The sequence below is a fragment of the Diabrotica virgifera genome, chromosome 5 (assembly GCF_917563875.1).
Source record: "Diabrotica virgifera virgifera chromosome 5, PGI_DIABVI_V3a".
NCBI lineage: Eukaryota > Metazoa > Arthropoda > Insecta > Coleoptera > Chrysomelidae > Diabrotica > Diabrotica virgifera.
In genome coordinates, this window is record NC_065447.1 from 31615053 (window position 1) to 31637093 (window position 22041).

At 34.4% G+C, this 22041-nt stretch overlaps 1 protein-coding gene and 1 long non-coding RNA gene across 2 annotated transcripts; both read right to left on the bottom strand.

The window, feature by feature from the left end:
- Window positions 1-1273: 1273 nt before the first annotated feature.
- LOC126884979 (uncharacterized) lies at window positions 1274-3421 on the bottom strand. The gene is made up of 2 exons (XR_007698219.1): window positions 3013-3421; window positions 1274-2451 (listed from the first exon to the last, which is right to left on the bottom strand). It is a non-coding gene; the product is annotated as an uncharacterized LOC126884979 (long non-coding RNA).
- A 5461-nt stretch (window positions 3422-8882) lies between these two features.
- On the bottom strand, window positions 8883-13858 carry LOC126884980 (uncharacterized). Its single transcript, XM_050651362.1, has 2 exons — window positions 13430-13858; window positions 8883-12868 (listed from the first exon to the last, which is right to left on the bottom strand). Exon 2 carries the CDS (start codon window positions 10377-10379, stop codon window positions 8982-8984), a length of 1398 nt encoding a protein of 465 aa, XP_050507319.1. The 5' UTR covers window positions 10380-12868; window positions 13430-13858; the 3' UTR covers window positions 8883-8981.
- Between the last annotated feature and the right edge of the window lie 8183 nt (window positions 13859-22041).

The following is a 22041-nucleotide window of genomic DNA, read 5'->3' on the forward strand; positions in this document are numbered from 1 at the left end:
ATCTCGACTGAATTCCGGGGTTGCATTAGCCGCCATATTGATTTAAAATGAGAACAGATGTTGCTTAATATCTCTGCCATTTTCAACTTTTCAACCTAAATGGTAAGAAAGAAAATTGTTGGAAATGCAATTTTCTACAATTTCTTTGGCACAATTTTTAAATATGGTCAATATTATCCGAGTTAAGGGGAAAAATAATGGTAGCGGAGGGGAAGCATAATTATTGAATTGTCTCGTTTATTATTAACTTTACGACATAATTGTACATAAACAAAAATAAAGAGAATTATATTTTATACAATTTTTGAAACTTCCAATGAAACATCAACCAAACCAAGTATATAAAAAACATAAAAACCTATTATATGCATTAAGTTCACTTAATTTTATTAACTAGCGGGTTTGATTGGTTGAATTTGTCTGTCGATATTTTAAGTTTTATGTCAGCTAATATATCGTGATGTTTCAACAATTTTTTTTTTAATTTTGGACCCTGTTGGGGGGAATTTTCCCATTTCCCCCCCTTGTAGACCCGCCACGGGTTCTCTCGCAAAATTGTAATAAATCGTAATTGCAACAATTTCAGTTCTTACACTTTTTGTCGAAAGTTAAAAATGACGGAGATATTGAACAAAAACAATTGCTACAAAATCAATCAGGTCTTACGCTGTAACAACTCGCTGATGATTTTCTGTTGGAGTGAATGAAAAGGGAGTGGTAAACTCCAACAGAAGTAGTAAAAAGAAGAAGATCTACTTAATGTAGCCAAAGGACAAAAATGTGTGGCTTCTCCGTTGAAGAAGCTGGAGTAACTAAAATACAACTTTGTAGTAGTATTTGTATGGAAGGATGCCAAGACAAAGAATATCGAATTGATACAGGACTAGAGATGAGAAATCATTAATAGATAGATATAACTTGAATGGCTAGCTAAATATGTATGAGAAGGGCCACTTGACACTCAAGGAAGGATTCGGCCAATTTGCACGGCTATTTTTGGCCAGACAATAGATTAAAGGAAGTGACAATGATGGCTCGAAAAGAAGATATGAAGATAATGTTCAGAAAATAGATAGAGTAAATATAATAATATACTGAAAATAGAATGAATTTTTGGGCGCCAGAAGAAGGATAACTAGGTTAACGCTCTTCCAGGTATTCTACGCTGCTATAGAGTATGTTAAATTTGTAGTACAAGTATGTGAAAAGTTATTAAAGATTATTAAATTATAAAATATACTACTAAAAATAAAGGAGTAATAAGAAAAAAAAATCACAATAAATGTATATTTATTGAATGTAACTACTAGATCTTTTTAACAATCTCTGAGTTAGGACAAGTAACTAGTGTGTAACTCTAACATGACAGGAAAAAGTGATACTAGTGAAAGTCAATTACAAAATCATCATACAACTATGATCTAAGAATACTCTTTATAAGGTTAGAAAAACTGACTACGGGTACCTCTAATACAGGAAGTACAACTTACAACTAGGTTAGTAGAACCCTCACCAAATAATAATTGTACGTTTATAATACGTACACCTTAATTAAATACTACCTGATACTATATATAACATATAAATACCTCACTGTGAGTGGGACAGGCACAAGCCTTATTGAATAAATAAACCTACGAGTGGATACACAGATCCTTTTCCTAACTCGTGGTTTATAATAGTAATAATAACAAGTGAAACCAAAAACTAATCTGAGGGATTAGAATCCAGAAGTTCATATGAATTTAATAAATTAAAGTTAAAGTTAAATAAAGTTAATAAGTTAAAGTTAAGTAAAGTTAATAAGTTCAAGTTAAATAAAGTTAATAATTACAATTTTGACTAATATGTGAAGTTAATTTTTAAAAATTTAATTAAACATATACTAAAATAATGGAATGAGTTTAAATAATTATACAAAAGTGGAACACAGCCTAAAAATAATCAAGATAAGAGTACCGACTACTATTATCAGGGAAAATATCTGAGCTCAGAAATTTATACCTTTATAGATTGCAGAGTGTTGGGGAACGCTATCAATTAAATATTATGTTGTAAAGAAAAAAAAAACCTATAAAAAATATAAAGCAGGAAAAATGTGTGTGCAATTGAACTATAAAAAAAAAATGTACTAAATATCACAAAACCAGTCTGTCTTTAATAAGAGCACAGTAAATGTTCCCAAACAAACCACTCTTTCCTAATCTTGAAGTTGATGTAATGAGCACCCAAGGGTGCTAACTCTCGCTAGCAGCTGTCCTGCTGGAGGTACAGGAGAGGAAGACTGGTAGAAAGCAGCTGAAGGTACTCAAAACTGTTGGAAAGCAGCTGGAGGTACTCAAAAAAAGAAAATGTGGAAATAATCCAGGCTGGTCGCCTATTGATTGTTTCTCTCTGTGTGGTCTGGCCTTGGTGTTGTTGTAGGGTGGCTTTAAGATTTCATGGTAGGTGCTAAAAAAAACACAGTGTGGTGTTACTACCAATCTACCAATGTCAAAAAAAAGAAGCAAGAGATACGAGGAGGTGTTTTTATTCCTATGGGAATAAGAAGAAATAGGTCATTAAGTCCAAAAACTTGAATGACTAGACAGCTTGACCTTTTATCAGGTTGCTATCAGATGACCTTGGTCAAATAACACAAGTAATTTCCAATTGAAATACAAAATATAATTACTGTGAAAGAATATTTTATTATAATATATACACCGGTATATAGATATATTATACAAGGATGAAATATAGTAAGACTAAGCGATGGATACTTATTTGATCATCGTTCAAAAGATAGGAGTTCTGTAGACTTGAAAGGAATATAAAAAATGGAGTTTAAATTAGCTCTATTTTCCAACTGGAAGCACAAATTAACAACGAATATTGAATTATCTCTAGATGAGTTTGATCCATGAAAATAAAACATAAAAACCATGAAAATAGACTATGTGAAACTTAGTTAGCAAATGTCAAGGACTTCCAAAATGGCTGAATAAAATACTTAATAAAATGTGTATTTACCGGGGTAGAACTCATTGGATATAGTATGCTCTAAAATTCTTCAAATCCACTGCTGCTGGATAACTTCACTATACTTTTATTGTAATATTTAATCAATTTGGAACTGAGAATTAGAGGTGAATAATTGAGTCTAATGACCCCGCACACTACGATTCAGACCGAACACTCGAGAAACAATGGCAATCCAAGGCTCACGTTCACAGCTGAATCCTTCGTACCCCTCTACTAAGCATTGGCTGTCAAAGTGGGGAAACCAATGTTGCCACGTTTTAAATGTGACGTCATCAAGCATTTAAAAATTCTGAGATGGGTTTAAGTTCTATTTGAATAAACATTGAAAGAAAATAATTCTGAAAATAATTAAATAATATTTTGGATAGTTAAATAATATCTTCCCATCAATAATCGATTCTATAATTTTATTTAAAAATTTTTAAAAATTTTTAAATAAATTTAAAAATTTTTTTTATTTAAATTTTATTTAAAAAAAAATTTTTTTTTTTTTTTTTTCAAAATATTAAACTAGAGTAGTAGTGCTTAGTGTATCATTCCCCGTTGATTCGCAAGATTACAAATAATCACCACTAATAATCAAGGGAAAGTAGGATGGTCACTGCAGCAAATAACGGAAATTGCAAAATATGACCCGAAGTCCTAGTAAAAGTGCTAAAGATGAGACATAATTTATAATGACAAATAAGTGTCGAATTGGCAGTAAATCCAAAGTTGAACTATCCATGGACATCAGATTTATAAGGAGTATATCCAAGGACGAACAACCAGGCAAAGGTGAGAGCCAATTCATACCATAACGCAAGTACATATACTAAAGTCACCAATGAAATCAATAACTATAATAAGTGAAGAATCAAACACTCAATCCTAAATTGGACTAGCAATGGACACCAGATTCGTAATAGCATATCCAGAGAAGAACAACTAGGAATATTTATAGAATAATTTTCACCAATACCAACTAATATAAATAGTGAACATACCAAAGGAATGCAAACACATTAACCAAAATAAATGTGGAATCAGACACTCAATCCAAAGTCAGACTATCAATGGACAACAGATTCACAAAAGCATATCCAATGAAGAACGACCAGGAAGATTTATGGACCAATTCACATCCATACTAAATCATATAAATAAATTAGGTCTACGTACACCCACATCCGGTAATACGAACCTATACAACCAAATAAACAAAATAAGTGAAGAATCGGACACTTAATCCAAAATCGGACTAGCAATGGACACCAGATTTATAGGAGCATATCCAAAGAAGAACGATCAGGAAGATTTATGGACCAATTCTCACTAATACTAAATAACTAACTAAATTAGCTCTAGATCTACCCTCATCCGGTAATATGAGCCTATCGAAACTAAATAGTAAAAATAAAGGATGAACTTATAAGTTCTATGACTCCATGGTAAATACAAAATATGACGGGAACGAGCTCCCAATCTTTCATAAGACTGTATATTCATGTGAACATACATAGGATTATCCAGGAGATATTCCTGAATCTAAGCAACAATTAATGCCTAAGGAAAGAAGAGGGAATCTACTAAAAAGAAAATCAATAATTTGTCCCAGTGGGTTAATCACTAACATTACGACTCTACGTCTATGGAAAGTCAAGCATCAATATACTATGAACTAAGAGACATAAAATAAGCAAACTAGACTTCCCTATTATCGTGTGAAAATGTGCCTGGAATATTTGGAACAATTGCACAAGAATGGTTAGGAAGTGTTGTACACCATTTCCCAACCAGAAATATTATCATGGATAAACATCTGCCTACTCTGACAAGAAAGACATGGATTACGAAATCGGATAGCAGTGATCAGTTGCTGAACTTCGAACCCACGTATTCACCAACTTTGAGCATTAACAGACTAGTTCATAAGAAGAAATATGAAGGACTCAAGAATTCATTTATAAATCAAAATTCCAAATTCATTCCAGAATCATCCTGTGGAGGAAGTAAGAATCCGAATTAATATAAAGTATTTAAGGTACCTGTGACAAATATCAATAAAGTAACCCAATAACAAATTAACAACCACAACTTCTTTCCAATATGGCAAATCCAATGACATGATATAAAAACAATAAAAAAAATAATAGGTATGTAATCAAATATCCAAGATATAACACATAATCTAAGATATGGTAGTGTAACATAGCTCCATCTATATTAAGCAAGAATACTTGTATGAGCCCACACATCCAAATATCTTAATATATAATAATCAACAGCCCTTTTATTCTGAGAGGTTGAGTACAAAACTAAGAGTACAAGTGGAGGTTATTAACTTGGTAATACTACTGGCTGGATTAGTATTTGAGAATATTTGTCGATAATGACTCAAATGCAATCTATAATACAAAAAAAATAATAATAAACTCATACAAGCGGTATTACACAAGAATTCGGTACCTAATAACTAATACGTGAGAAATCATCAAGCCATGCCGAAGGATAAAAATTGCTATGGTCAGGCATTATCTGGTGATTAACAATTTAAACTAAAATACTATACCATAATAAAACTAATTAAAGGCAAACACAGGAAGATATTAGCTTAAACAACCCTGTTAAGCTAATCTTCTTCCGATGAAGTTGAAGAATCCACATCGTCCATGGTGTTGTCAGGCAGTAAATCCTTTACATGAAATTGACCAATTCGCTTATTAGTCGAATTGTCCTTTAATTCATAAATCAAAGGAGATATTACCCTTGAGACAGTACATGGGACATATTTCTGGCAAAACTTTGCAGAAATGGCATCACCCTTATTGGATTTGACAAAATTGCGCTTTAAGACTCGATCACCAACAAAGAATCGCAGATCTCGTTTCCTCAAATTATAGTGCTGCTGGTTCCTTAGGTAAGAAGTTTTTAACTTCTTCCTAATGTCTGCGAAAATATGAGGTAACGTCTGGAGATCATCTAAGCGATGAAGTTTCTCAGATATTTGAGGAAGATTTTCGGAATTGTCTGAAATTACACCAAAATAATCACCTGATAAAGCCACATTCCTACCAAAATTCAAATATGCTGGAGAGCACTGGGTAACTTCATGGACAGAATCCTTATGGCTTGAGCTATGGAATGAATATATTGATCCCAAGCTCTGTGATCAGGGTAAGTATAGGACCTTAGAGCTGTGACAATACTGCGATTTACTCTCTCAGTATGATTTGCTTGTGGATGGTAGGCAGCATTATAAAAGGTCTTTTGAACCTTATATTTAGCTAGAAGATCTTTAAAGGCCTTCGATACAAACTGAGGACCGTTGTCACATGACACAATTTGAGGAACACCATACACCAAAAAGACTTGTTCCTCCAAATATTTTAAAATTGCTGGAGTTGTGGCCTGGCGAAGGGGACAAACTAAAGGAAATTTAGTGAAATAATCCACAACTACCAGGCAATAGGTATTACCCTTGTAACTCCGAGGATAAGGTCCAATGAGATCCATTGAGATCATCTGCCAAGGAAAATTTATGTTCCTGAAGGAACCCATAAGTCCAGCCTGTGGTAGGTTACTTGGTTTACAAGTAGCACAAACCATGCATTTAGAAATGTACCTTTTTATAGACTTCCGCATACCAGGCCAATAATATAATTCGGCAATACGGTGATAAGTCTTATAAAAACCAAAATGACCCGCCGTAACTTCATCATGAAACATATGCAGAATATTTTCCCTATTTGGCGTAGGTACAACTATTTTCCACTCCGACATATTGGATAAGGACTCTATCGGACTTAAGATGTGTTTGTACAGAATATTATTCTCTACCTTAAAATCAGGATATTTTTGTGGGTCCTGAGTGACCCTATCAATCATATTCTGATACCACATATCAGGACTTAAAGAGGACAGATCTAGGACATTAATATCATGGACACGTGAAAGAGCATCTGCGACCACTACCCCGTTTGCCTTTCTATGGACAATCTTATATGAATAGGCAGCCAGTTTGCATATCCATCGAGAAAGCCTCTGTGAAGGGTTTTTCATACTATGAAGCCATACTAAGGAACTATGATCAGTAATTATAGTGAAATTACGACCTTCCAGATAATAACGAAAAGCTTCTAACCCATGGATGATAGCTAAGAGTTCTTTCTCCGTAGTTGAATAGTTTTTCTGGGCCTTGTTCAACTTCTTACTAGTGTACGCTATGGGGTGTTCGGAGCCATCTTTCAACTGAAATAATACGCCTCCAGAAGCTGTATTAGAGCAATCTGTCATTAGATAAAAATGCTCATCAAAATTAGGTGACATCATAACCGGAGCGCTCGTTAAAGCATCTTTAACGCGCCTAAAAGCTTCGTCAGCCTCAGGAGTCCAAGTAATGGTCTGTCCCTTTTTCCTGTTCTTCAAAAGATCAGTAAGAGGTGACAAAAAAGTAGAGTAGGACGGTACAAATCGCCGATAATAGCCACACATTCCCAATATCCTACGGACTTGGGTGGTGGTCTTTGGTATAGGAAAATTTTTGATAGCAACTATTTTCTCAGGATCAGTCCTCAGCCCCTGGTTATCCACAACATAACCCAAGAACTTAAGACTAGGGCGACAAAACTGACATTTATCCAGATTGACCGTTAGATTAGCTTCCTTAAGACGTAAAAATAACTTATCTAAAATTTCCATATGAAGGGAAAAATCAGGAGTGACAACCAAAATATCGTCTAAATAATAGAAAACATAGGGCTCTAACGGTGGACCAATGACTAAATCCATCAGACGACACATTGTCTGAGGAGCAGAAACAAGACCGAAAGGCATGGTGACAAACTGGAATAATCCTTTACCACTGACAGCAAAAGCAGTATACTTCTTGCTCTCTTCACTCAGTGGGATCTGTAGGAAGGCCTTAGACAAATCAATAGAAGAGATGTATTTGGCATTCTGAAGTTTGCTCAAAATTACATCTATTCTGGGGATAGGATAAGCATCCCTGTTAGTTGTGATACTGTTTAGTTTTCGACCGTCAAAGCAGATCCTGAAGGATCCATCCTTCTTCTTCGTTAACCAGAGCGGAGAACAGTAGGACGATGTTGAAGGTTCTATGATATTTAAAGCAAGCATCGAATCTACTTCCTTTTCTAAATCTGCCTGCCAGGCTTGAGGTATGGGGTACTGATATAATCTGAAAGGAGTGGGATTTCCCACTTCGATAGTGTGAGAGATTAACGACGTACGACCTAGTTTGTCTTTTGAAGAAAGAGTAGTAAATTTAGAGATCATACTCTCTAATTGCCTTTGTTCAGAGCTTGATAAACTAGCAAAATCGTGAATAGCACTAAGGGTAGATAAATTAAATTCAGATATGGAAAAAGAAAAATCAGAACAACTTAAGGTACTATTGAAAGCATTGAAAAAGTCCATACCTAAAATTATAGAATTCTGCACGGAAGGAATAACATAAAATGTAATTTCCCTACATAAATCTGCCACTGTGATTTTAATTTGGAGTTTGCCCGTAATGGACTGAACTGTACCATCTGCAGTAGATACTTGCAAAGATGAAATGGGCATAATGGGAATACTAGAATTTTTCAATAAATTTAACGAATGTGCCCCTATCAATGAAATATTAGAGCCACTATCTAACAAAGCTAAACACGATTGTCCTAAAATTTGAATAGGAAGATATGGCCTATTATCATTTTGTTTCCTAACTAATAACGAATTAATATCTAGATCTAAAGTATTTGGTTGTCTACAACCGTTATATGGAACTAACCCAGACGTATCATCATCATTAACAAAACTAGAATCTAATATAGATAATGGAACCACATTACTATCACAATTATTATTGTTACGTTGAACACTACCAATCAAAGAAGCGTTTGTAAATGACCATCTGTGATCATTTGAATCAAGCGAATCTAACGTATTATCTATAGAAATAAATTTCTGGTTTAATTTTGTTTTGTGGTGTGTGCTGCTTTCTTGAACGACACCCCTTTCCCTTTTCGTGAAGATGGGTTTGGGTTGCTGGATGTGCTTGGTCCAGCAGTTTCGTTTGACGATGGGGTTTGATTCCCTGATTGGATGTTGGACGGAGAAACGTTCAGGGGACGGACCTCCGACGTGTCGTTTCCCGAACACTTAGAACAGTTTCTTTTAAGGGTGTTCTCTCGGCCACAACCATGGCAGAAAATACGATTTTGAGGAATCCCACAATTGTAAAATGGGTGACCAGGCTGATCACAATTCCAGCAGACAAGAGAACTAACAACCGAAACATTATGTTCATGACCCTTATTTAGCCAAGAACGTTGCCTAAAGGAAGTTGGCTGAGAAGAAGAGTTAGAAGAGGATCGAGATGTGGATGGAGGTTGAGAAGACCAGGATAACGTTTCCTCCAAACGTTTGCATTTTATAGTAAGGTCATCAATGTTCTGAATGTCCATAAGAGCTAATTGTTGATGATAAAAGGGCAATAGACATTTAAGGATGATTTTAATTTTAGCTAAATCTGACAAAGGAGTGTCTAAACGACTACACATACCTAATATAGTATTAATAAACATAGTAACAGATTCCCCAGGTTTCTGCTTATGATTCTTAATTTGATCTAATAAATCATCCTGGAATGAATACGGAAGAAAATCCGACTTCAACTTTTTAATCAGATCAGACCAACAAGAAAAATTACCCCTGTTATTCATAAACCATGTAAAAGCGGTCCCGGTGAACAACTCAGCAGAAGCAGCAAACAAATCCTCTTCAGAAACACCTCTAGATATTCGAAGACATTCAACCCTTTCTAAAAATGACATCACATCAGTGTGCTGTTTTTCACCTGAAAATGAAATACCCCATTTGTGTACTTGAACAGGTTTGGAGTACGTAAAGCTAGGTACATTGACTGAAGCATTAGGAGTAGAGGTAGCAATGGGGTTAACTCTAGAATCAAGTTCACCCTCTAGTGTTAATATTTTAAGAGAAACAGACCTCTTGAACGGTTCCTGTTCTTCAGAAGGACAGTGTAGCAAGTGTACACGGGCAGAAATATGGCCTAGACGAGATGTTAATCGCGCATACTCTGTATCCTTTACAGTTCCCCTAAACTTTTCGATTTTTTTAGACAAGCTGTCCAATGTTTCAGTGATTCCTTTTTGTTGTTCCTCAAAAGGAAGGGATACAGCTGAAATTTGGAGAAAACTTCTATTGCCAGCTTCTTGTTTCAAAGCACCTCTCAAAAGATTGCGTTTTTTATCGACAGTTGTCGACTCCTCTGGCATTATGTCCCGAATCTTTAATTCATAATCCAATTCATCCACCAGAAGATGTTCAGCTTTAAAAGCACACATGATGAGAGCAAAGTTATTGACAAATAGTCCAAAGAACAGAAATATGAAAAATATGAAAATATGAAAGTTTGCACGCAAAATATATATAATATAAACCGAGAAAATATCAGCAACACACCAACAAAATCAAAATAGCCAGCAAAAAAAAAATATATATATAATGCAGTATATAATCTAATAAATAAGATCAAATAAATATATAAGATCAAATAAATGGATAAATAATCCAATAAATATTGTATACTCAAGTAAACCTACTACCTAAATACTGGAAGTAAATTTTTTTATTTATATGTAACTTACCACCACTCTAGAAAAAATATATATCTATAATAATAATAATAATAATCAACACTTAGTTGTACCTCCAACTATACCACTATTGACTGAAGAAATAAAATTGTTATATGAATTATATTATTAATAGCAATATTAAATATAAGTTCCCAATAAAAATTCAAAATCTAACCCAGAATGTAAGCTGCACAAACATATACTATAATGAGGTCCCAAAATATAAACAAAAATCAAAACAGCGTTTAAGAATACCTGATATGTATCAGAAATTAAAAATAAAATAAATAAGTAACAATATGTGTATAGGATACCAAACGGAAATAACAAAGAGATTTCAGATAAAAGAGAAGAATTGACCTAAATGAATACTGTCTCAGACCAAAAATAAAGCCCCACGTTGGAAAGCCGATGTAACAACTCGCTGATGATTTTCTGTTGGAGTGAATGAAAAGGGAGTGGTAAACTCCAACAGAAGTAGTAAAAAGAAGAAGATCTACTTAATGTAGCCAAAGGACAAAAATGTGTGGCTTCTCCGTTGAAGAAGCTGGAGTAACTAAAATACAACTTTGTAGTAGTATTTGTATGGAAGGATGCCAAGACAAAGAATATCGAATTGATACAGGACTAGAGATGAGAAATCATTAATAGATAGATATAACTTGAAGGGCTAGCTAAATATGTATGAGAAGGGCCACTTGACACTCAAGGAAGGATTCGGCCAATTTGCACGGCTATTTTTGGCCAGACAATAGATTAAAGGAAGTGACAATGATGGCTCGAAAAGAAGATATGAAGATAATGTTCAGAAAATAGATAGAGTAAATATAATAATATACTGAAAATAGAATGAATTTTTGGGCGCCAGAAGAAGGATAACTAGGTTAACGCTCTTCCAGGTATTCTACGCTGCTATAGAGTATGTTAAATTTGTAGTACAAGTATGTGAAAAGTTATTAAAGATTATTAAATTATAAAATATACTACTAAAAATAAAGGAGTAATAAGAAAAAAAAATCACAATAAATGTATATTTATTGAATGTAACTACTAGATCTTTTTAACAATCTCTGAGTTAGGACAAGTAACTAGTGTGTAACTCTAACATGACAGGAAAAAGTGATACTAGTGAAAGTCAATTACAAAATCATCATACAACTATGATCTAAGAATACTCTTTATAAGGTTAGAAAAACTGACTACGGGTACCTCTAATACAGGAAGTACAACTTACAACTAGGTTAGTAGAACCCTCACCAAATAATAATTGTACGTTTATAATACGTACACCTTAATTAAATACTACCTGATACTATATATAACATATAAATACCTCACTGTGAGTGGGACAGGCACAAGCCTTATTGAATAAATAAACCTACGAGTGGATACACAGATCCTTTTCCTAACTCGTGGTTTATAATAGTAATAATAACAAGTGAAACCAAAAACTAATCTGAGGGATTAGAATCCAGAAGTTCATATGAATTTAATAAATTAAAGTTAAAGTTAAATAAAGTTAATAAGTTAAAGTTAAGTAAAGTTAATAAGTTCAAGTTAAATAAAGTTAATAATTACAATTTTGACTAATATGTGAAGTTAATTTTTAAAAATTTAATTAAACATATACTAAAATAATGGAATGAGTTTAAATAATTATACAAAAGTGGAACACAGCCTAAAAATAATCAAGATAAGAGTACCGACTACTATTATCAGGGAAAATATCTGAGCTCAGAAATTTATACCTTTATAGATTGCAGAGTGTTGGGGAACGCTATCAATTAAATATTATGTTGTAAAGAAAAAAAAAACCTATAAAAAATATAAAGCAGGAAAAATGTGTGTGCAATTGAACTATAAAAAAAAAATGTACTAAATATCACAAAACCAGTCTGTCTTTAATAAGAGCACAGTAAATGTTCCCAAACAAACCACTCTTTCCTAATCTTGAAGTTGATGTAATGAGCACCCAAGGGTGCTAACTCTCGCTAGCAGCTGTCCTGCTGGAGGTACAGGAGAGGAAGACTGGTAGAAAGCAGCTGAAGGTACTCAAAACTGTTGGAAAGCAGCTGGAGGTACTCAAAAAAAGAAAATGTGGAAATAATCCAGGCTGGTCGCCTATTGATTGTTTCTCTCTGTGTGGTCTGGCCTTGGTGTTGTTGTAGGGTGGCTTTAAGATTTCATGGTAGGTGCTAAAAAAAACACAGTGTGGTGTTACTACCAATCTACCAATGTCAAAAAAAAGAAGCAAGAGATACGAGGAGGTGTTTTTATTCCTATGGGAATAAGAAGAAATAGGTCATTAAGTCCAAAAACTTGAATGACTAGACAGCTTGACCTTTTATCAGGTTGCTATCAGATGACCTTGGTCAAATAACACAAGTAATTTCCAATTGAAATACAAAATATAATTACTGTGAAAGAATATTTTATTATAATATATACACCGGTATATAGATATATTATACAAGGATGAAATATAGTAAGACTAAGCGATGGATACTTATTTGATCATCGTTCAAAAGATAGGAGTTCTGTAGACTTGAAAGGAATATAAAAAATGGAGTTTAAATTAGCTCTATTTTCCAACTGGAAGCACAAATTAACAACGAATATTGAATTATCTCTAGATGAGTTTGATCCATGAAAATAAAACATAAAAACCATGAAAATAGACTATGTGAAACTTAGTTAGCAAATGTCAAGGACTTCCAAAATGGCTGAATAAAATACTTAATAAAATGTGTATTTACCGGGGTAGAACTCATTGGATATAGTATGCTCTAAAATTCTTCAAATCCACTGCTGCTGGATAACTTCACTATACTTTTATTGTAATATTTAATCAATTTGGAACTGAGAATTAGAGGTGAATAATTGAGTCTAATGACCCCGCACACTACGATTCAGACCGAACACTCGAGAAACAATGGCAATCCAAGGCTCACGTTCACAGCTGAATCCTTCGTACCCCTCTACTAAGCATTGGCTGTCAAAGTGGGGAAACCAATGTTGCCACGTTTTAAATGTGACGTCATCAAGCATTTAAAAATTCTGAGATGGGTTTAAGTTCTATTTGAATAAACATTGAAAGAAAATAATTCTGAAAATAATTAAATAATATTTTGGATAGTTAAATAATATCTTCCCATCAATAATCGATTCTATAAGGGGCGGAACGTCACAACGCTCGCACTTTTACCACATACGTACTACCTTAAGAATTTATTTTATCAAAAAAATGTACGGCATCAAAATTGTACAAAATTTAATTCTCTTCCTTTTTGTGTAGATATATATTTGTTGTAAAACTAATAATAAACGAGATTATGCAATAATTTAATAATTATGCTACAACTGTCACTATTTTTCCCTCATAACTCGGAAAATATCGACCGCACGAAAAAAATTATAATAAATGAAACTATAGAAAATCGCATTTTCAACAATTCCAGTTTCTACACTTTTTATCAAAAAATTGAAAATGGCGGAGGTATTGAGCAAAAACTGTTCTCGTTTAAAATCAAGATGGCGGCTAACTCAACGGCGGAATTCAGTCGAGATTTTAAATTTATACTAATATTGACCCTCCCTAAAAATTAGAAAAATAAAATTTGGGGCAGCTCCTAATGAAAGGTCAGATGCTATCCCGACTGGGCTATTTTATTAAATTTGAATTAAATGATAGAGGAAACTGATGTTGTCCCTTATTATGTAATCTTATTTAATTTTTCCTGGCTGTAAATGAGGCACAGCATTGAAAAATACTTCACAATGTTCCAATAAACATTACAAGAGCATAAATCTCAAACTCTAAAAATAAAATTACGGCTTTTAAATTCATTATTAGCCCTTTCAATACCACTGAAATCAATTTTTTTGTTTTTACTTTTACCTCTCAAATGAGGTAAATTGATACAATTGTTGTTTTTTGGCTCTTGGACTAAAAAAGGTTGCGTAATATTTTCGCATGTTGATTAATGTATTCGTTCCATATGAGATATTTTGGAGGCCGCGAACTGAAATTGAAGGTTCACTCTGGCCTTTTCATTTACGTGTGTAAGAGTTCTATAACTAATATTCAGCAGTCAGTTTTTTATTAAACATTTCGCAATATTATTATATTTGGTAGAATTATGGGCTGAAGAGGAGCTAAAAAACGGATGAGAGGTAGTAAATAGTAGGAATTTTGATATATAAAATTTGGATAGATTCCTTGTATTTCAACAACAAAAGCAGTACAAGGAAAGTTAAAGGCGAAAACATTAACAGAAATACAGTCAAAATAAAAATTATGCTAAGAACTCTCAAACTAAATCGTAAAAATAATAACATCACAATCAGTGCGATTAGAAGACAATAAGAAACGAAACACATTCACTCGTAACAAGAATAAAAAATGATTACTGGGGGAACGTTTTTCGAAAGGAATAAAACATGATTTTTATGGTTTGTAAAAGGAAATATGGCGCTTTATAAAAAGTCAAAGAACGGAGGTAAAAGAACTAATAGAACCAAAACACATAGAAAAGGATACATAAATTGCCTACCGTAAAATGGGGTGAGATTGATATCCCGGGGTGACATTGATCATTTGTCGTTTTATCATATATATGTAGATACAACCGGCAACAATGTAAAATTGTTTCTGGGAGTGGTATTGAATCTTGGCTATGATCAGTTCACGTCGTTGTTAGTTTACAATTGGCATTGGGAAAAAGTTATGTTGCTTTGAAATTAACCGTAATTTTTGGCCTATTTTTATAATTTGTGTACTTTAGCTGGTAGACAAAGAAATGAGGTAATTTCGCTATGTCTAGTGTTATAAAATTATTTTGTATGGTTCTGTAATAATAATTTTAAGTATCTAATATTGAATAGGGTGACATTGATTAAGTGATCAATCTAAAACCACGTTACGTACGTTCCAGAAATTAATTAATAATTTTTGTTACAGATTTAAGAATATCAATCAAAATAGGAAGAACGTACAAAAGACAATTATTAGGCAGTAGAACGTATGGCAATTTTAATGAAGAACAAGTTAATCAGGCGTTGCACGATGTATTGGAAAATGGATTGTCGCTAAGAAAAGCCGCAAAAAAATACAAATTGTCCTACGGAACTTTAAATACCAAGTACCATGGAAGGAAGATTAAGAAAACAGGTGGACAATCTGTATTCACATATGAAGAAGCAGTAGCCAATATTAATAGCGTTTTAACATGTGCAGATTGGGGATATCATCTAAGTGCAATGGATTTGAGAATGTTCGTCAAAAGTTTTTTGGACAAAACTGGTAGAATTGTACCTAGATTTAAGGAGAATATTCCTGAAATTAACTGGGTAAATAGCTTGTTGAAGAGATATGGAGGTATTGCTGGTAGAAGATTAGCAACTAATATTAAAAAAAGCCGAGCAGAAGTACCTCCGGACCTGATTAAAAAATACTTTGACAATTTACAACAAACGATTGAAAATGTTCCAGTTGAAAATATTTTTAATTACGACGAGTTCAACTTCTCAGATGACCTTGTAAAAAAAATTTAGCATCTACCGAAGTAGTACTCAATATCACGAAAAAATATGCAACCATTCAAAATCTGCTACATCGATAATGATTGGTGGATCCGCCTCAGGTATACTTCTGCCACCTTACGTCATATACAAGGCGGAAAATTTATGGGATACTTGGACAGAAAATGGTCCCAAGGGCAGCCCATGCTGCGAATAGCCATGTTGCGCACTGGGGACACGATATAATCGAACCTCCCATGGTTGGATTGATATGTCAACATTCAATGATTGGTTTGTCACTTGCTTCTTACCACATGCTAAGCGACTCGATGGAAAAAAAGGTGTTAATAGGGGACAACCTAGCATCTCATTTTAATCCAGATGTTCTGAGACAATGTGAAGAAAATAATGTAATATTGGCATGCCTACCAGCCAACTCTACTAATATTTGCCAGCCATTGGATGTCGTTTAAATACCTAGGATGTTGGATAAACGAGACACTAAATCCGGATGAAGAAATTAAAACTCGTATAGAAATTGCAAGAGGAGAATTTATGAAACTTAGATCTATTCTGAGCAATTCTCAGCTGAATTTACAACTAAGAATCAAGTTCCTAAAATGTTGTGTGTATCCTGTATTACTATATGGATGTGAAACCTGGATCACGAAGGTTAACATGATGAACAAATTAGAAGCCTTTGAGATGTGGTCGTATCGTAGAATGCTCAGAATATCTTGGGTTCAACGCATTTCAAACAGAGAAGTCTTAAACAGAGTAGGTCAAGGCGAAGGTGACTTAATGAAGATGATAAAAAAGAGAAAACTTGAATATCTGGGGCATATAATGAGAGGTAGCAGATACAGGATACTGCAGTTAATACTCAATGGAAAGATCGACGGAAAAAGAGGACTTGGTCGAAAGAAATATCCATGGCTCCGAAACCTTCGTCAATGGACTGGCTTATCAGCAGATCAATTGTTACATGCCGCACAAGATCGAGAACGATATCGGCAAATTGTTATGGAAGCTACCCACGCCTAAAAATTTGGGCACGGTACTTAAAGAAGAAGATTGGATGTCGCATTCTTGAGGCCCCTAAAAAGAAAGCTGGAGGAAAACTTTCACATCATGTAAAATGCAAAATTCCAAAACCTCTGGGATTCCGAAAAATTAATTTCCTAAGCTGTTAAAGCAAACACTTGAAATCATGAATGAAGTACCACCTAAAATCCAGACGGAGAGAAAAGTGCTGTAAAAAGAAATTTACTTTCTGGTTTTGAAGCATGTGGCATTGCACCATTGACAGCAACAGTGATGTTGATATTAACAAAGATGAAGAGGATGTTGAATACTTCTGTCCTTCATTAGAAAACATCACTAAGGAAAAATTCTTGTTAGTGAGATTTTTGTCTGGTTCTCGGAAAAAGACGGAATTTCGCTATGTCTGTCGGTACAAGTAGTTTTAGAAGGAGAAGAAATCGAAGTTCAAGGCCTTAAATCAGCAGGATCGAGGAAGATTTTCAAAATAATTTAAAATGATATACCCACTGTCCCTTCAAAGGAAGTAGTTGCTTTACTACCAGATCCGACACTTGAGACGATTTCTGATAGGATACAAAAATATCATTTTCGCGGAGAAATTAATATAAAAGGATATTAAACTAAGTTTTCTTTTTCTATAAATTGTTCTAAATTACATTTTTAGTTAAAATATGTTTTTTTCTTTGTATAAATAAAGAATAGTACAATAAAAATAGTGTGATCATTCTCACCCCGCATGATCAATTTCACCCCTTTGTAAAAATTCGGAAAATTGTCTGACCGAATTAGTCAGGGTTAAGATTGATCATATTCTATTTAAAAGCACTAATGTTTCATGCTACAAAATCATCATGATCAATCTCACCCCACCCACGGGTCTGAGACCTAATCACCCTTTTTTTATAAGATAAGTGGATTTTCTTAATAATTAAAACAAAACTAGTGTTAAATCACTACTCTTTAGATATTAATATAACACGCGAAATGTTTAAATATAGAACAGACACAAAAACGTTTAAAATATGAATCAAATAAAGTTAAAATTGATTAATCTCACCCCATTTCACGGTACCTGCAAAAGCTCTATGCAGAAAAAGAACGAAAGATCCTAGAACTGAAAACACCAGAAATTGCCCCAAATGAAGAACTTAATATAAGTACACAGGAAACTCGAAAAACACTTGAAAAGCTGAAGAACATAAAAGCTGCAGGTCAAGACGGAATACCAAACGAATTACTGGGATATTGTAAAGCAGCAATTACAGAACAATAATTGTTACTGAAAACATTACAATTATTGACAACATTACATTGAACAAAATTATAAAACACAATAAAATACCGGAAGAATGGAGAACTAGCAAACTAATTCTAATATTCAAAAAATGAGATAAAAGCCGCCAGGAAACTACAAAGGTCTTCTTCTTCTTGCAGTTCCTTCTTCTATCGGAGGTTGGCTATCATCACAGCTGTCCGTACCATATTGGCGGCTGCTCTGAAAAGATCTACTGAGCTGCACCTATACCAGTCTCCTAAGTTTTTCAGCCAGGAAATTCTTCTTCTACCTATGGATCTTTTCCCCTTAATTTTGCCCTGATTTATGAGCCTTAATATCTCATATTTCGCTCCTCTAATCATGTGGCCCAAATATTCGAGCTTTCTTGTTTTGATGTTCTTTATCACCTTGCAATCCTTTTATAGCCTTCTTAACACTTCTTCATTCGTAACCCGTTAAATCCATGGTATTTTCAAAAACCTTCTCTAGCATCACATCTCAATTGCTTCCAACTTCTTTATGTTGTCTACTTCTAGTGGCCAGCTTTCCATTCCATACAACAAAGTTAAGAAAACGTAGCATCTTAAGGCTCCTATTCTCAGCTCCAGAGGAAGGTCTCGATTAACAAAATTTTTTATTATTTCTATGAATGATTTAATAGACCATCATTGCTCTGTCTGATTGACTTGGATAATGCATTTAACGGAGTAAGACTCAGATATTTAGTCCATCTTCTGTTTAACAGAGATGTTCCCGAAGATATCATCAAAAATATTGAAAACATCTACCAATACAACAAAATGTAAGTCAGAATAGATAGACAACTTACAGAACCTATATGGGCAGTGGCAATAGAATAAGACAGGGAGGGTCGTTGAGCCCCATGCTCTTTAATTTAATTATGGATGAAATCCTCACAAGCCTCAATAAATTAATAGGATAGAGAATAGGAAACAGAGAAGTAGAAATATTGAAAGCTGAAGATGAAGATTGTCTGCAATGATTAGTCCAGAGATTTAGCATTACGAGCAAAAGAATTCAATATGAGAATTTCATCTCAGAAAACTAAAACAATAGTAATGATTACAAATCTAATCATATGTAAAACAGAAATTGATTTCATCAGTATTGACCATTGCAAATAACATACATTGGAATTACAGTGAGAAATCAAATACAAAAAGCAATTAGACTGTCAAGATGCCTTAATAACACCATATGGTAAAACCGTCATAATATTAACACTGAGATGAAATCAAGAATTTATAAAGCCAGTGTAAGACCAATAATGACATATTCCTCAGAAACAAGACCCAATACAGCGACAACACGAAGACTACTGGAAACGGCAGATATGACAGTACTGAGAAAAATTACAGGAAATACGCTGAGAGATCTAAAGGGGAATGAAGACATTAGAAGAAAAGTAACATACAGTGTATAAATGAATGGACCATAAATAGAAAAAATAGAATGGAACATCCACACAACTAGAATGGGGGAGACACGTATGGTCAAAATAGCAAGAAAGAGATGTATCACCAATCGGTAAAAGAAATATCGGCCGTCTGCGCAAAAGATCACCTTCCATAGAGGTAACATTCAGCCAGTGAATAATTAGACTTGCTTATAGAGAGCAAGAAAAAAAGACAATCAGTGAGGACGCAGTAGTTTTCAACAAATTATATACCAGCTCTATAGATACAAAAAGCTAACAATTAACAATTAATATGAAAATCAGAATAATTACGCAATACGTTATCCCAGTACCGATAGATAATATAGAAAATTGGCAGTAACAGAAACATAATTATTCATAGACTTCTATCTATTCAACAGCATATTGAAAAGGAAAATGCTGGGAGTTTGATGGTGAGCTTCATCAGATATTCATAGATTTTAAACAAGCATTTGATAGAATATGCAGGGCTAGACTGTGGACAGCGATACAGGAACTTGGCTTTCCAAAAAAACTAGTCAGGTTGATACGGATGTGTATGGGACGGTTACGATATAAGGTGAGAATTGGACAACAATAATCGGAGACATTTGAAATAAAAAATGGACTAAAACAGGGAGTTGCTCTTTCTCCATAACTCTTCACCTTAGCTCTGGAACAGATAATCACAAGTGCAAGAATCCAAAAACCGAATACAGTATATCATCGAGAAGGATCAAACTTACTACTGGCATTTGCAGACGATATCGATATAATAGGAAACACACGATTAAGGATAAAGGAGACTTTCGTGAGGTTAGAGAACGAAGCAGAGAAGGTGGGGCTCCAAATCAACGAAAATAAGACGAAATATATGTATATGAGCCGCAATAACCACAGCAGAGACACAAACGGTCAGAACATCACCATCGATGACTTTAACTTTGAGCTCCTTAGAGAATTCAAGTATCATGAAACAACAATGACTGAAGATAATAACGGATCACAAAAAATAAACAATAGGAAACAGGCTGGCAACATATGTCTTTTTGCCCTCCAAAACCTTATAAAATCGAAACAACTAACAAGACTTACAAAGATACAAGTCTATAAATCAACCATACATCAACCATACGACTCGTTGTGATGTATGGAAGCGAAAAGTGGACGATTACAAAGGCAAACGAAGGGAGACTACTTGTTTGGGAAAGAAAAATCCTAAGGAAGATATTTGGTCCTGTGCTGGATGAAGCATCAGGACAAAATGGATAAGAACTAACAATGAGCTCGAACTGTGAGCGTAACATACGGACTGAACCTTAATATTAAGAAAACTAAATTCATGGTTGTCAGCCGTGTAAATTTATATCCCGGGGCACTAATGGCAGATAGCGAAGAGATCTAGAGAGTCGACAAAATCACTTACCTCGGAACTACCCTCAACTCACAATGGGACCACGCTCAAGAGATTAGATCCAGAATTGAAATGGCACGGTCTACATTTATCAAGCTGAGGTCCTTGCTGTGCTACAGTGATCTCAGTTTGGGAACCAAGATGCGGATAGTGAGGTGCTACGTTCTTCCAGTGCTACTGTAGGGAGTTGAAGCCTGGACACTGATGCAAGCCACTGAAGAGCGGATTGAAGCCTTCGAGATGTGGATCTACAGGAGGATACCAAAAATATCTTATGTGGACCATGTCACCAACATTAAGGTCCTACAGCGCATGACAAAAGAAAAAGAATTGCTTAATTTAGTAAAACAACGTAAGCTTGAGTACCTGGGTCACGTGATGCGGAACGAAGAAAAATATCGAGTTCTTCAACTCGTCATGCAGGGAAAAATATTTGGCAGGAGAGGACCGGGACGCCGTCGTATCTCGTGGTTGAAAAACCTCCGACAATGGTTTGGTATAATCTCCGCGGAGCAGTTTCGCAGAGCAGTCCACAAAACAATGATAGCCTTGATGATCGTCAACATCCGGACCGGATAAGGCACTGAAGAAGAAGAAGAAGAGTGAGCTCGAAGAACTTTACCCAGACGCCAACATCATAAAAGAAATAAAGTCCAGAAAACTCCAATTGGCAGGT